This window comes from Scleropages formosus, chromosome 15 (genome assembly GCF_900964775.1).
Source record: "Scleropages formosus chromosome 15, fSclFor1.1, whole genome shotgun sequence".
Lineage (NCBI taxonomy): Eukaryota > Metazoa > Chordata > Actinopteri > Osteoglossiformes > Osteoglossidae > Scleropages > Scleropages formosus.
In genome coordinates, this window is record NC_041820.1 from 7835966 (window position 1) to 7853212 (window position 17247).

The 17247-nt window shown below is 43.6% G+C and overlaps 1 protein-coding gene across 1 annotated transcript; it reads right to left on the reverse strand.

Moving 5' to 3' along the window:
- Nucleotides 1-463: 463 nt before the first annotated feature.
- coq8ab (coenzyme Q8A, genome duplicate b) lies at nt 464-16723 on the reverse strand. Its single transcript, XM_018765086.2, has 15 exons — nt 16620-16723; nt 15168-15318; nt 13676-14032; nt 13162-13228; nt 11136-11210; nt 10567-10689; nt 7253-7338; nt 6845-6985; nt 5794-5875; nt 5055-5148; nt 2737-2878; nt 2392-2499; nt 2240-2305; nt 1441-1527; nt 464-757 (listed from the first exon to the last, which is right to left on the reverse strand). Exons 2-15 carry the CDS (start codon nt 15309-15311, stop codon nt 464-466), a joined length of 1866 nt encoding a protein of 621 aa, XP_018620602.1. The 5' UTR covers nt 15312-15318; nt 16620-16723.
- Between the last annotated feature and the right edge of the window lie 524 nt (nt 16724-17247).

Consider the following 17247-nt stretch of genomic DNA (forward strand, 5'->3'; position numbering starts at 1 on the left):
CAAAAGTCATTAGTCATAACCCTCACAGCTTGCGGAAAGTTGCCGTCTTTGTTTACACCCTCTGCGTGACGCTGGAGCGGAGCCAGCGAGAAGTGGCGCACCCGCACTTCTCGGAAAAGGAAGCTGAAGTTCTCCCTCCCGCTTGGTCTGCTGTGCGTGCACGGCGTCAAACCGAAGGCTACGATACGGATTAAATTTTTTTCCCCATATGAAATTTTTTCGCCGCCAGCCATCAGGTCAGATTCCTGCAAACGTGTCATGAGCTTAAACAATCCGCAGCCCCGCTGAGTCGCATGTTTTTACACGCCAACCTCAAAATGTTCCTATGAATAAATCTGTCAGCACCGTCCTGCGAAGTCTAGCTCAGAACGTGCGTTTAGGAAGGATGGCATCCCACACAAATAAATCCCAGCAGAGAAGGCTGGGTGAGCTAGAACAATCCTTCAAGCCCCAAATGTCGGTCTCATTTGGTGAGATCTGCCTGCCGATCGCTCCAGTACTTGGCGTAGGCCTCCTGGAACATGGCTTTGCAGGAGATCTTGGCTTTAAGGCGGGAGCAGATGAGGAAGGAGCCACCCATCTTGCGGTGCAGGGAGTAAGTCTCCTCGGGCGGAGGCGTGAGGCGGTGCTTCAGCATCACGGGGATCAGGCCGTGGATGCGTTCCGTGGTACTCTGGCTGCTGAAGTCGAAGGGCTTGTCGGACGCGAAGGCCTCGCCCAGGATCATCACGGCGTCCACATGGGCGCTCTCCATGACCTGGAAGAAGAGCCCCTGATCTCAGAGCTCCTCAGCGTTACGTCTATAATACTCCACAAGCCATTTCTCCAAAATGGGTCCAGAAACATAATCTAGATTACATTCGTTTGCCAGAAGTGCTATTAATATCCGTCTTTTCAGGCCATTGAGGAGCGAATGGGATTTGGAGAACTGGTGCTCATGACCAAAGAGCCAGAGACCTTTTTATACATGACAAAAATAAGACAATGATGCATACACAGGAAAATATGAACAGCATGACCAGGTGACATGAACATGGCTGGATGACAACATGTCAGATCGAAACCAGATACATGTCAGATGGTCAACAGGTAGGAGTAATAGCAACTTCCTGGAACTGGAAAAGGTTAAAATGCTTGGAATAGCTAAAAATAATAGTGTTGTTACATTATAGTAATAATGCTTTCATTTTCCATCCATTGTCAACAACCACTTATCCTGAGCAGGGTCACGGTGAACTGGAGCCTAACCTGGCAACACAAGGTGTAAAGCTGAAGAGGGAGGGGACGCACCCAGGACAGGATGCCAGTCCATCACGAGGCACCCCAAGCAGGACTCGAACCCCAGACCAACCACAGAGCAGGCGCCAGCCAATCCCACCGTGCCACCGCACATCCCACGCTGTTCTTTCCTTCCTGCCCTAAATGCACCAGGTGTCTCACCTTTGACTCATAGCCCGTGAGGAACTTCATCTCTATTGACCGCTTCCGCACACCTTCTCTGTTTCCATCTGCAGCGGCTTTGATGATCTGAGAGAACACACACACACACACACACACACACACACACACACACACACACACACACACACAACAGGAGCAGAAACTGTATTATTCCTTATTAGTTGAGGTTCTTCTCCAACTTAATTTACAATACAAGGTTTTCATTCTGAGATTTTTACAGTTTTTGCCCATGTACACATCTGGGTAATTTGTACTGTAATTCAGGCTAAGTACCTTGCTCAATGGTACCGTAGCAGGGATTCAAACCTAGGTCTTTCAAAAGCAAGGAGACAACTCTAACCACTGCACCACCCGCTGTCCAAACTTGAACATGGTACTGGTGGTAATACATGGTAATAATTATTATTAACAATTATTTTTATGATGTCTTTGTCCAAGACACCTTACAATGTTAGGTTTTTACACTAAGTTACTTACAATGATTTACCCATTTGTACAGCTGGGTAATTTTACTTTACGAATTCAGGGTAAGTACCTTGATTGGGGGTAACCCAGAGGGCAGCATGGATCTGAACCCAGAACCCACCCAGTGCAAGCCAATCACTATGTCACCCATGTCCTCCAAAATCTCGACAAAACATATGCAAAACAAGCCATTTGAGGTTAAAAAAAAATTCAGCAAAAAAGAAATAAATAAACAGTGGATTATCCACTTTATTTCTGGTCTCTGACTGTGTCTGAAAGTGATTTCACTCATCCTCGGGATAAACTGCTTTACCTCAATATAGGTGTCTGTGAAACTCCGGTCAAAACCTCTAGTGGCACCGAAGTCCAACAGCGCAACCTAAAGGCAAAGGGAGGAAGTTAAGGGATAAGAAAAACGCAAAACACATTCAGTCCATGCGGTTATGGTCATTCCTGCAGACGTACCCTATGAGTTTGTGGGTCATAGAAGAAGTTGGACCAGTTGGGGTCTGTCTGCATGTATCTGAACTCAAAGAGCTCCCTGAGACAGAGGACCAGGATGTTCTCGCAGATCTGCAGCCATATTCAGAAATAGGACTTTTAGTCCTCAGTTTCCCTAAGGACTTAGTTCAGGACGGTTGCGAGAGTCGAGAGTTATTTTAAGTGCAGTGGAAGAAAACAGGAACAACAATAAGAGCCATAATCAAATCACAGGCAAAGCCCGAACGTGAAGACCTTCTCTTGAGGAGCACTGAGAACAGAGAAGATCAGGAATGAGTGATGAGGTGGAGCGCAGAGTTTTGCTCTTACTTCATTCTTGAGCTCCTGAGAGAGGTTGTCGGCCTTGTCCAGAGGGAACCCGGGTACCAGTACCGTGGTGAAGACGTGCTGGCTGCTGAGCTCATCGACCACGTCGGGAACGTAGAGGAAAGGGTGGCCTTTCAGGAGCTCTCTGTTGATGCAGCAGAACACAGTAGAGCTTTATAACTCCTCATAACACACAGCTGTAATATAAAACTGACACTGTGCGCTGGATCAGTGGAGTCGATCTACATGCCGAACCTCCGGGACAACAAGAGCAGTCCTGATGTCATTTTGTGTCACAATTTTTTTCTGCCCTGAGATTATCTGGTGTCCCATCCACAGTAGAACCTGCGTCACACCCCGTGCTTCCGGAATAGACTCGGGATCACCATGATCTTGCACTGGACAAGCAGTTATTTATAATGGATAGATGGGGGGATGATTGTTTTGGCTTTTATTATTATTATTATTATTATTATTATTATTATTATTATTAGCAACTTCAAATGAACTCTTATGTAGTGTTATCAGCCCACACACCTTATTCACCAAGGTGACTTACACTGCTAGATACACTACTTGCACTGGGTCACTCATCCATACATCAGTGGAACACACACACTCTCTGTCACTCACACAGTATGGGGGAACCTGAACAGCATGTCTTTGGAGTGTGGGAGGAAACCAGAGCACCTGGAGGAGACCCACGCAGACACGGGGAGAACATGCAAACTCCACATAGACTGAGCAGGGATTGAACCCACGTCCCCTAGCACCACCCAGGTGCTGTGAAACAGCAGTGCTAATTATTATTTAATTTCATAACAGAACACAGCTGAGTTACAAGAACAAAGAGAAAATCAGTATTACAAAAACAGAACCACATAGAGCTAAAAGTAAAAACAGCACAAGGGCAAGGGGTGAGGTGGTCAAATAGCACTATCTAGAAGTTCTGGAAAGGTGAACAAATCTTTGAAAATTTATTACAATTATGACACAGGTCAATTTAGATACTTGGTCCAACCATATATTTGTGGATTGACCTTCCATATCAATAGAATACATTTGCGATATATCACCAATATTTTTTGTCATAATTAAATTATTATCTCCTTTACTCATTTCTCTCCAGTGGCTTCCTATAGCTGTCAGAATCAAATTCAAAACCCTGGTTATTGTCTACAAATGCATCAACAGAACTGCTCCCAGATATTTACAGGACTTGATCAACTGCTACACCCCAACCAGACCCCTTCGCTCGTCTACTTCTGCTCGCTTGGTGGCCCCACGCACGAAAAGTAAAGCACGGAGGTTCTCGGTTCCGGCTCCGTTGCGGTTGAATGACCTTCCCTTCTCACTCAGAACTGCTGAAACTGTCTATATTCAAGAAGTGTCCGAAAACTCATCTTTTCCGGATCCACTTCGCCCGAGATCTCTCCAGCTCATTTACGGTGTAATTGTTCACACATCGTAACTTCATGAGCATCTCCGATACAACCTTTGTTCAGCCACTAGGCCGGCATTGTACTCGCTTATTTGTGTATCTTAGAATATTTAAAAAAAAGAAGAAAATTGGTGGGAGGCTATCGGGATTTGTCTACCCTGTGTCTTATGCACCTACTCGAACAATGAACCTCGGTGCAGCGAGTGGTAGGGAACAAACTAGGTTTGCTTGAGTCACATGTCTGCAGCTATGACTCTTTCTCTTAATGCAATGCATAAATTGTACTTTTGCTGAGATGTGCGTCGCTTCGGACAAAAGCGTCTGCTAAATGAATAAACGTAAATGTAAAATGTGCAAAACTTGCGCTGTTCTCATTTTGAACAGTAAATTGGCTTGAAAAGCTATACCGACACATCGCACTGACACCGATGACCATCTTCCGAAGAAAACAATCCCTGCTTTCGTATAAACCCACGGCATTTTGGAGCACTCTTCTAATTTCATCGGAAGTCGCAGGAGGTCTCTAAAGCCGCTTCGGAGCGAACAAACTCGTCCCTCTTAGCCTCCAGCTGCATCTCCTGCAAAACTAATGGAGCAGGATGGCCTCAGAGTGCAGGCATTTCATCTTCGGCGATTAAAGTTTATTTTGGGGACGACCAGCTGCGGCCGCAGAGAAAGCTATGTGATGGATGCGCTGGGAAGGCTGACCTCACGCCGCACGCCGCGCTCTCTACAAACAGCCCTTAATAACGCGGATGCCTCCGAGGGGCGACGCTCCAGGAGCAGCACAGAATCCCCTTTTCATATTCATTTCCAAGCGACCCTTTCAACACACACAAATTTTTTACCCCCCCCCCCCTTTTTCCATCACCTCACTCACTTGAATTTCTTGGCACACTGGGCCTCTCTTATATAATCGCATTCCAGCGCCAGCTCGCGGCTCATGACCTCGATCAAGTGCTCAGGAAACAGACCTGCAAACAGGAAGCAAAGATCCCATTTTTACACATTTCACCATCATACCTGCAATAAACAGAACGTGTTTTTTTTTTTTTTCTGCCAGCATAAGAAACAAAATTAAAGACGAAATCTGTAGCAGTAATTTTTACATCTGATCTCATATTACTGGCATCATTATTATTGCAGAACATATTTTCCGCATGCTTCTGGGATAGACCCTGGACCCCATGACCTCTGAATTCATGAAGCGGTTATTTGTAACTGATGAAAACATCCTCCGGTTACCTTTATACTACTTTACTTTTTCAGACTGCTAGAACTTTACTCGCTACTACCCACGTTATTATCAGTATTCGGAAGTAACTCTAATTCTAGTTAATTCTACATATGTTCTTATTGTTACTCTTGAATTAAGCTTTATTATTATTTATGATTTAGCTCCTGTGGGCACAATAAGAATTTCTCATAGGAATCCTATCATTCTAAAGGTAAATGGAGTGCTTTCAAGGTAATTTCCCAGTGTGATCATCTGCTAGTGCAGAGGAAGAGGGCGAGATACACATTTTATGATTTGGGCAAATCTGCGAGACTTTTCATTAAAACTGACAAAGGAGCAGCAGAGAAGCTCCAGTCTCCTGTTTACAGAGTGTGTCCCCTACCTTCGGGTAAGGCATTGCTCATGCTGAGGACAGTCATCAGGTTATTTACATCGCTGCTGATGCTTTGTGCCACTCCAGGATACTGGGAACAAACAAAGACAGTGAGCTGTAGTATAATGAGCCTCAGTATTAATAGCAATAACATTCCCGATCTTCAGAAACATGGCAAGCAAAGCAAACGTTTGCTTGAAACTTTTTTAGTGATTATTTATGCTTTTAAATATATAATCATACAACAAAAAAGCCAATTTTAAATGAAACTGGTGCATATTTCAAAGGAATGATCACTCAAAGTAAACTTATATAAATTAGAATTGTGTGTTATTGAAAAAACTGTTTTTGTTGCTGGTGTTATCCTAGCATGGGCTTCTATGCAATTCGTAAACACAATACACAATATAGGGGGTGTGGTGGTGCAGTGGGTTGGACCGGGTCCTGCTCTCCGGTGGGTCTGGGGTTCGAGTCCTGCTTGGGGTGCCTTTTGATGGACTGGCATCCTGTCCTGGGTGTGTCCCCTCCCCCTCCAGACTTACACCCTGTGTTGCCGGGTTAGGCTCTGGCTCCCCGCGACCCCGAATGGGACAAGTAGTTCAGACTATGTGTGTGTGAATACACAATACACACGCACCCAGTCTGAAACCGCTTGGGACAGGGGGGTTGTGGCAAGCTGGAGCCTAACCTGGCAATACAGGGCACAAGGTTGGAGGGGGAGGGGAGACACCCAGGACAGGATGCCAGTCCATCACAAGGCACCCCAAGCAGGACTCAAACCCCAGACCCACTGGAGAGCAGGTCCCGGTCAAGTCTGCTGCACCACCATGCCCCCCTTGTGAGCACAACAAATAATTAGTTTCTAGGTGTAGTTTGTTTGCCCTCAAAATGTCTCTAAGCTGAGAAATAAATTTTTGTTCTGAAAGAAATTTTCACTAAATTATCCTATTCATATTTGTGATGTCTGAGAGCTGCCCTAGGTAGGTCTGCCTTGTATATGGAATTTCATAAGAAGTTCAACCAAAACCATGTGAGCGGTGCAGTTTCCCCATCATGCCACCTGGATCTTCATGGCCACCTCCCTGCCATCCTTCATCCTGGCTAGGTGCACCTGGCCGATGGAGGCCGCGGCGAAGGGCCTCTCCTCAAAGAACTCCAGCTTGCCCCTCCAGTCTGGGCCCAGATCATTGTTTATGGTTTTCTGAAAATTATTATTATTTGGCTTAAATACTGTTAATTACTGAATCATTACAAAGTTTAACTTTGAGCCTTCAAAGATTATTTGGACATTACTGTTATTATACACTGAAACTGTACTGGACTAGAATAAATCCTAGTTGTGCTACTTTTCAAATACAATTAAATAACACTAAATTTTGGAGAATTTGTGAAAATAAATATGAAACGTGTTTGAAACAGGACAAACTAATACAGAGATACAGTTTTGGAAACAAAGACCATACCATACCATCATCTGCTTCATTGGCATGAAGTCTGCACTCTGTCTGACCCTCTCAAAGATCTTAGCAAGCTGAGGATTGATGAAGGCATCATCTAAACATGAAAATGGAAAAAGAAGGACCAAAAATTGCACAGGTGTTACGACGGGTCTTGTTTCATTATTTACAATAGTAGTTACAGCACTGATGCAGTTACCGTTCAGTGTTACTGCAGTATATTTAGGGGGCAGTAGGTGGCGTAGTGGTTAGAGATGACACCTTGCACTTGAAGGACCCAGACTTATATTCAACCTCCTGCTTTAGTACAAGGTACTAACACTGAATTTATACAGTAAAAATTACCCAGCAGCATAAAAGAATAAATCAATGTACTTCAGAGAAAAAGTGTCACTTAAATTAGAATAATGCTGTTATATGGTAAAAAATGTAATACTTACATTTTCACACAGACTCCAAAGGTCAGTGAAAATTAACTGAAAGTAAAGCTACAGTACACAGCCCATCCATTCAGCATCCACACTAGGGAAACAGTTTCTACTATACACTACAACTGACCACAACCTGGACGCATCACTTGTTCACATTCTCCATTTCTGGCTTTCAAAATCAGAGCGGAGCACAAAGAATGCACCTTTGTCAGTCAAACCTAGAGTTTCCATGGACAAATTTAAGACCTGCTGTTTTGTAATGCGACGCGACACGGCAACTTGGCAACAGAATTTGAACTTCACAGGTTACCGATCAAATGTCAGGGAGCCTATTTTTGGCACTGGCATTTCCCAAGTTGTCGCTGGTCTTCAAGGAATGGTGCTTGTTGCCTGTCACTCAGCCGGACAATGACAGTGCGGGTTCGGTGCCTGGCACTCGCAAACACGTTTAATATACGGCGTCATTCTACGCACCTTCCAAACCAGCCATTTCAGTCTGATCTGGCAAAAAACCCAGTTTCACTCAACAGGAGTAAGAGCAAATTGTCCTTGCGCGAATCCGGCTTTAAAGCACTTTGGCTCCGTCACACATCCATTCCGATCAACGTAATTCTCCGTGGAGTGAGAACGAGAGAGGGGCACGGGCGCCCGGTGTTTTACATGCCGACAGACATCTAACAGCAGTAACCCAGAGGGGGATGCCTGCTTCCAGATGGAGTCAAGGTCAAAATCAAGGGCAACTTCTGGAAGGCAGTTGGCTGGCAGGGGTGGTGAAAGCAAGCTATAAAAATGACACTTAAGAACAGCAGTGTCAGGATGATCTGCGGTGGGAAGAATATGGATGAAATGGGACATAAAATGCAATGAGTGAGGGTGAAATAAACCAATGATGGCTCACTGGTTAAGTATACCATGAAGGTCAAATGGCTGATTCCCTAGGATACACTATCATAGTACTGCTTCTGGACACTCCACTATGAGCATGATACCTGGATGTGTAACAGGAAGACAAAGAAACTTATATTTCAGGTCTTGAACTCCATAAAAACTTACATACAGTACAAAAAAGTATGAGCACACTTGCTTTTTTCTCAAGGTCTTGGGTTGATAAGGCCGCTCAGAAAATCAGGTCTATCCAGCTTCCCATGTGTTTCAAGCTTGAGTCAAGACACGATGAGCACACTGCTTTTGTACTTTGTAATCATCAGTATTATAATTATAATTCTATAATTATAATATATATAATTATAATTATAATATATATAATTATAATTTATGCAGCTGCTCGTGTGATGAAGATTGGTGCATATGGTGGAAAGAAACAAAGAGTACCTTTCATGCCCTCCACCTCCGCGCAACAGAGAACACCTGCGACTGATCACGAGACGCGCACATAAAAAGGAGCTTGGAGCCCAGCAAGATGCGGAACCTTAGTTCAGCCTTATTACTCGCCTGTTGTATCTGCTCCCTTGTTCACCCCTCTTCCCCATTCCCCATTCCCCATTCCCCTTCTCCTGGTCCTCAAACCCTTCTCCCTCGCTCTACGCCTTCCTGGATTTCCTCGACCTGCTGCCTATCTTTACGGATTACACCTTTCAGATTTCCCCTTTGCTTACGTTTGCGCCTCGGCGACACCTGCCTGTCCTTTGATGACGAGTTTTGGATTTCCCTTTAATAAAACCAGCCTGTGTTCCGCACTTGGGTCCGACGTCCGCCTTCCGGGAGGATATCATGACAGTGCTTAAGAATCACACGTCTGCAACTATGTCTCTCTTTCTCCTAATGTCATGCAGACATTGTATTTTCTACGAGATGCGTGTCGCTTTGGAGAAAAACATCTGCTAAATGAGTAAATGTATAAAGATTGTTACACAGTCAAAAGTGCTCAATAGTGCAAGATTTCACTGGCTGAGATGTAGTTTTCCTCACAAGGTATTTGGTGAACAAGTTTGATCAGGAAAATGAGCTCACATGTCTTTCAAGCTCTTCTGCTGCACTTCCAAGAGATGTAGGACACGTGTAGGACATCTGTCAAGATCACCTTTGGATTTCATATAAGACTCAATTAATTCTGTGTGCGCTTACTCATGTGATGAGCCTTGACAGAAACAGCGGTACTGGACAAACTCAGTGTGTTTGACAGTCGTGTGTCTACATCTAAAAATTGCCTGTTGGTTTGGGTTTGGAAAATGTTAAATGAATTCATGTAAACGTGAGGACGGCCAACTCCTGGAGATGTCTAGGCAACGAATCATCTGAATGAACTGGATCGAACCCAGAAACTCACTTCTCTAAGCTTTCAGTGGTGCAAGAACAGGAAAAAAAGGGCCATTCCGAGGCCACAGTTGAACAGGCTGGTTTGAAAAGACACCAGAGGGTTAAAACACAAAGTTCAAACACATGGACATGAACCTGTAACCACAAGATGACCAGTTCAACCCCAACTCCCACACATAGCAGTCTTCGACAAGGTTCTTACCCTTTATTACCCTGTAAGGATACCCCCACACATACTTTCTGAACCGCTTGTCCCAGTCGGGGGTAACGGGGAGCCAGAGCCTAACCTGACAACACAGGGTGCAAGGCTGGAGGGGGAGGGGACAGACCCAGGACAGGATGCCAGTCCATCGCAAGGCACCCCAAGCAGGACTCAAACCCCAGACCCACCAGAGAGCAGGACCTGGTCCAACCCACCGTGCCACCACACCCCATAAGGATACCCTGTTCTATAAATGGGTCAAACACTGTAGGCTGCTTTGGATATATCCAACACCCAAGAAAAAACTGAAAATAATGAAATAAAGGAAGCAACATTGTTTATATATATTTTCATATGGAGAGAAACAGAGGTGACGTGTGATGAAGAGGTGAACGTGGCTCGGTGATGTTCTTACCCTGAATGCTCAGCATCTGCCCCAGCTTGAGGGCAGCGCCTCGCACCTTGCACAGCGTCCGAACAATCCTCTCCACGTTTGCCTCCGACAGGAACGGGCTGTCCAGAACGGCCTTTCTCCCTCCTGGAACGTAAACGGATCTACTAAAGCCTCTGGCTGCAGCTCACCGACTCCAATAAAGCTGCGTTATCCTTTCCAGGGTCCAGTGAAATGGGACCATCTTTGTCTTCATTGAAACCCCGTGTAGCTCTTAAACAGAGGTTCTTAACCTTTTCTACGCAACAGACCCGTTTAAGAACGGGGTGGCAACTAAGGACCTCCTTCCAGAGAAAAATCCATAAAGTCAGAGGAAAAATGCACTCAATTTATTGCCTTGAAAATTACCTTCAGTTAGAATTATGTGACATATACAAATATCATATTAATATTATTGTTTCATTTCTACCTTCTCTCAGATGATTTCCTTTTTAGCGCAAGCTGCTGCTTCTCAGACCCCCTGAAGCCTATCCAGGGACCCCCACAGGGCCCACGAACCCCAGGTTAAGAATCACCGCTCTGAAAGAACTTACCTGTTCGGTCCTCTGACTTAAGACTCTGTTTGGCCACTTCAGCCAGTGCCCCAATGCCAAGACCCACTGCCAAACCTGAAGGACAGTTAATTTAGATCAGCTTCATATTAATGATATGCATTTTCTGTTTGCCAGAGATACGTGTTGAAGGTATTTTGAAAAATTCCACGTTTTGACCTTATTATTCCCCAACTACAACAGTGTAAAGTTGAATAAGAAAAATTAATCATGACATATTTGATCTGTAAATTAAAAAAATATATATATATTTCTTAGTTATTCACAAGGTTAACAGGGCTTAAGATTTCGAGGAAAACTGTTCTTTTTTGTTTGTTTATTTAGTATTTATTTTGTAACTTATTTATTTTTTTGTTGGTATAAGTGCACTTTCTTACGTGTTAGGAGTGGTGGCAGAGGGTAGCGTAACCGTTAGACCCTTTGGACCCACAGGTTTGAGCCTCACCTCCAGCTGTAGTACCCCTGAACAAGGTACTTATGCTAAATTGCTCCAGTAAAATTACCCAGCTGCATAAATGGGTAAATAGCTGTAAGTCACTTTGGAGAAAAGTATCCGCTAAACGTGTCACGTCCGCTATGCGTCATATTGAGCTGCTGAGAATGAATTTCCCTGCAGGGTTTGATGAAGTATTATCCTATGAAGTTAGTCTGCTATATATATATGTATAAGGAGTAGTTGACGCTCAGCATCTCTTGGTGTGGCGTGCACCACACCAAGAGATGCTGAGCGTCAACTACTCCTTATTCAGCGTCAGTTACTAGCAGTGCTGTGGACACACGGGTCCTGTTGGAGACACTGGGAAGGCAGACAGTTGACAGCCCCGTCCCCGGGAGCCCAAGAGGGCAAGCGGCGATCCTGTCTCTGTAAGGCTGTGCCGCAAACAGGTGCACATTCTGCACAGCTGACACACTGTTGTTGTGCACCAGCAATGCCGCACACATGGGTCCCCAGAGCAACAATATGCAGCGGGATGTAAATCTCTGCAGCTGACCAGCTGGCACTAGAGCTGGGGGGACACCGGAGAGATTTAGTATAAAAAAATTTGCTTGTCAGGAAAATAACCGTGTTTTTCTGCCGTAGCCCGTTTTTCTTCCAATTTACTTACAGCTGATAATCCAGTTATTAGTTCGCCACCTCGGAGGAGAACAATAACGCCGTCTAGAGAGATGCACATGCAGACACACATCTCCTCACCACATAGGGCTAATGGAATGGTTAAGATTTTAACCGCACCATCATAGGGAAAATTAAACGTTTCCAAGCTGTCACATTAACAGCTGTTTTTTTCTGTTTCACAGGTGTTACTGTTAAAAGGTTAATTATTAGAAATTTTGCTAATTCATATGTGCCATCTGTAGATAAACAGGAAGAAATCCAGTTTCCTGCCTGAAATGTTTGTGAAATATTTTTTTTTTTTTGAATAAGTGACATCCTACATGAGTTATAAACATCAGAGTCTCCTTTTCATATCTACTTTTTGATGTCGGTTTCAAGCACATAAGATCCAAAATCAAAAGCACAAAGTTTTTGGTTCTGGTTCTGATGTGGTGGATTGACTTCCCGTTTCACTCAGAACTGCTGAATCTCTCTCTACATTTAAGAAGGGTCACAAAACTCACCTTTTCCGGACTTACTTCTCCCCTGATCCCTTAATTGCTCGATAAATATGTACACATTTGTTACATTTAATAATCTTTTTAATAAAAATTTGTTAAAGAATAGAAAATCCTATATACAGCGACTTGTGTGGTATATATCGGTTTATATGGTGGAATGTGACAAGTTGACTGCATTCAGAAATCACGTCTGCATCCAAACCTTTCCTTCTGTAGATGCAATGCACTCATTGTATTGTTCTCTGAAATATACTTCGCTGTGGACAAACACATCTGCTAAATAAATAAATACGAATGTAAATGTAATATTCATTGGAACAAATAATGTGTCTTTTTTTATGTCATGTCTCACATCAGTTGTCTAATCAAAATACGTGTGTACAAACTTTACCTCCAAAATTGGCAAGCCTCCCAATCCTTGTGACTGGCACTTTTCGCTCCCGAGAGCGTTCGCTTAACTAAAACCAAAGAGAAAAATGAGAAAAGAAGGCAAAAATCAAACACATTTCCCAATTGTCGCTTTCCTGTCAATTTAATACAGGAAAACCTCCAGTCATTCATTTGTTATCAATAACTAATTGTCCAGTGGAGAGTCATAGTGGTCCAGAGCCTAGCCTGGAAAAAAAGGGTGTGAGCCAGTTCACCGCACCACAATCATACACACTCATTCACTAACAGAGATGCACTGTGGAGTTTAGCCACCAGTTCATCTGAAACACATGATTTTGGAGTGTGGGAGGAAACCAGAGCACTCGGAAAAAACCCGCACAAACGCAGGGAACACGCAAACTCTGCACGGACTGAGCCGGATTCAAACTCACGCCCGAATCCAGGAGATATGAGGCACTAGCGCTACCCATGCTGCCCCAGGAAAGCTCTGGCGAACTGAACAAAGACAGATATACCACTTGTTTGTGCTGTTTAGCGTTGCTCCCTTTGGCGTCCTGGGGTTTGTCAACTTCCTCCTCGGCAATCCCATCAACCTGCGAGTGGTCTTGGTGGAGTGAGCAGGTCTGTCTCAAAAGCGGCCCGCATGGGTCCCAGAGGCGTTCGGCAAACTTCGCTGAAGATTTCCCCAAGATGCGAGTACGTGTCCCAGGCCTCAAACCCGGAGCTCGTTCCAGGGGAAAGTTAGTGTCCCTCAGAGAGTCGCCATCGTTTCTTATTAAACCAGCACCGGCTTCGTCAGCGGTGCACAGATCGCACGGCGAGTCCCCAGCTATTCTGGAATTAGAATCGCTCCTCTTCTGGCAGCCAAAGTCCTTCCACAAACAGAAAGTACAGTTAACTCAGAATACATGAGAGGCATGAAATAACAGAACATGACGGAACAAAATTCCCATCTGCGTTTCCCCCAAAATATTTGATCCGGGGAACTTCGGACTGCAAAGTAAGAATTGCAACCCCTCCCCCGACACACACTTTGAATTTTTTCCCAGGTCATGAAACACTTCATATTCCTGAACATCATCTGCAGCAAAAAAAACAAGACCGAAAAACCACAGGCACAAAATATCTGCTCCCCTTCCCATGCCTTTGTGACTGGTATATTTATAGCAGGAATGAGTGATGATTAAACATGTCATAACACGATATCTATGCAGTTTATATTCAAAAATGGCAAAAAATGGCACAATGAATTGGCTGCAGACATTCTTTTGTACCCGTCATGCTTCAAGATAATTCAAAAATTTTACTTATGCCACAGTATGTCTGCTCAGTGAAACAGCAGCACATTTGGATTGTTTTCCCTTTTCAAGAAATTTCCTTTCCTAAAGCCAGGCATTTTTGTAGCGTTGGTCACAGGTTTAAAAAAACTTTTCTGAACAAGAACAAGAAACAAACTGGGACATTATTACATAATAATAATAATAATAATAATTTTATAAATAGGAGCAACTAATGATTTTTCTGAAACTAACATGGAGCAAAACAAGCATCTTGAATTGAATACGGCTACTGCTATTCAGTTTTCCAGTGCTTTGGTCTTCAACATGTAGCTCTTTAGGCACGCTGCACTTTAGTCACTGGCATCTGCCTACGTGGGGGACAACACGGGCGTATGAAAATTGATAATTCCACTTGACTGGATGAGTAGAAAAGGGGGATGAATGATCCTTTCAGCCACTGCCTGGAGCATGCCATAGGTCCTTGTCTCATTGACAGGGGCAGCAGGTTCCAATGTGGTCAAGATTGCAGACATGGAACTGAAAACCTGGCAACCTAGGTACTGCTGGGAACACTGCTGTTGTACCCTAAAGTGATGCTCTCAACTGAGTAGTCAACCATATAGATGAATGAAGCTGTTATGTTGCTTTAGATAAAAGCATAAGCTTAGAAATGAAGAAGTTACATAGGAAATAACAGAAAAACATGGAAAATACCATCGTCACCAACCTGTGGCTTTTGCACCGAGACGTTCAAACCGACTGCAGCTGTGCTCTGTGCACGGTGGACCCCTTTTCCATTGCACGTGATGCTGCCCCCAGATGGGATGGCAACTCCGTTAAGTGTGAGCAGCCTCCTGACTAGCAACATCATGTCCTGCCTGCGGGAACATCCTCATCAAAACGAGGTCAGGGATGGAACGGCGATTTTTCTTACTTTACCACGCAATGAAAAATGTGATAATTATTTCAGCCTGGCTCATGATCAACAATCAAGCAAAAAAATCATACACAACTGGACAAACATTCAAGTAACATAGTGGGTACAACCACTGCCCCTTGCTCCTGAGGTTGTAGGTTTGAATCACAACTTCTGCTGTAGGGCTCATAAGCAAGGTACCTTCCCATAATTGCTCCAGTAAAAATTACCCACCGGTATGTATGGGCAAATCATTATTAATACATTAACACTGTAAGACACACTGGGGAAAAGCATCAAGGAAACAAATAAAATGTAAGTGATGCATGTTCCTTTTTTTTTATTTTTGCACACTTTAGTTTAAGGAGAGCGCACCTTTCGACAAATATGACAAAAAGTAGATTAATAATGGGAGACAATGCATCATGCAAGATGCTCCAAAATAGAAGGCAGCACAGTCTTGTCACAGCACCTTGAATAGTTATGTGAGAACAGTTAACATAAGGAGGGCTGAGGGCTCCTGGTGTTGTCTCTCAGCCAAAGGCAAGTCCACAGGTGCCAGGAATTAACCGACACCTTTGAACTGGAGCAAATGATTGTTAAGAACCAAACTGCCCTGGGTAAATGTGTGCACAGTCACAGAGATATGAGATATCAATTAGACCTTGAGTCAAACATGAGCCCGGCCACAAGTAAGGAAAAACATCCGTGAAAAGGAAAATATCTTGAGACATTGGATGCTAATGAAAGTATCCTCTGGACATTTAGAACAGCTTATAATCATATTTATTACTGGGTATATAATACTAAGGTATATATTAACACTGCAAACTGTTAAGCAATATGATACTTTCTTTTGTACAAATTGGTCTTTAAAATCCGGAACAAATAAAGTGAACGTCAGGCATTAATACTACTAGTAATAGTATAATAAAACTTTTTTTAAAACATAATAGTGTTATAAGTCGGAGCTGGACCCTTGGACAAGATGTAAAAAAATCACAACCCATCTGCATCTTATCTATACATATTACACTCCGGATGTAAGGGAAAAAAGACATATATTTAAACATATGCCATATGATACGGCAAAATTTAGTGGCATCTCTACTAATTCTCTAAAAACTGTAACCTGACATTTGATTTGGACAAATAATAAGATCGCGAGGGCGGAGAAAGCGCATTTCTACTATTGCAAAGAAAAGAAAAGGTGTTTGGGCACATCACAGAGATGGAAAAAAACAAAGCGAAATGTAAACTTACCAAAAACTTTTTTTTTTTTTGCAAATTACAGACACGCCCTGCAAACAGCCCTCTTCCACGCCATGAAGTCCGACACAATATTTACAATGTAGTGAAAAGCCACATTGCCCTCGACCGCATGGCCCCGCCCCCTGCTGTTTCCAATTGGCTACTAGCGTTTCCACCCTCCTCCGACTTTAGCTTCTTATTGGCTGTTGAACTGTCAAGAAAACTAACCACGCCCACGACTCGCTCGAAGAGCATCAAGTAAAAGGCAGGTGGAGCCTTGCTTGCCCGGAACGCTGCATTCAATAGTTTCGACTGCTATGGAATTTTTCAGGTCAGAAAAACACCTTCTTGAATGTGATCGAAGGGGGAAGTTCAACGTAAACTACGAAAAAGCAACATGGAAGACTTAAACAGTATACTCTGTGCAACTCTGAGAGCTCTGAGCACAGCTGATCAAAGACAAGTCCACTGGTCCACATAAACTTGAAATAAGGCCACAAAACACTCAGAAAATGGGTTATGAAATATGACTTCCTCCACAAAAAGTGGAGCACTGGAACTGAGCTTTCAGTACTTTTCCAGCTAATTAGTATGTAAATATTAAGAGACAGCAGTGATTAGATGTAGTGATTGGAGCTGC

Bases quoted from the DNA above. Each gene is read 5' to 3' on its own strand.
- coq8ab (XM_018765086.2), bottom strand. From the start codon at position 15,311: ATGATGTTGCTAGTCAGGAGGCTGCTCACACTTAACGGAGTTGCCATC. The intron at 6,986-7,252 runs GTATGGTATGGT...AATAATTTTCAG, and splicing joins TGCCAATGAAGCAGATGATG to AAAACCATAAACAATGATCT. The intron at 5,149-5,793 runs GTAGGGGACACA...TCCTGTTTGCAG, and splicing joins GAGCAATGCCTTACCCGAAG to GTCTGTTTCCTGAGCACTTG.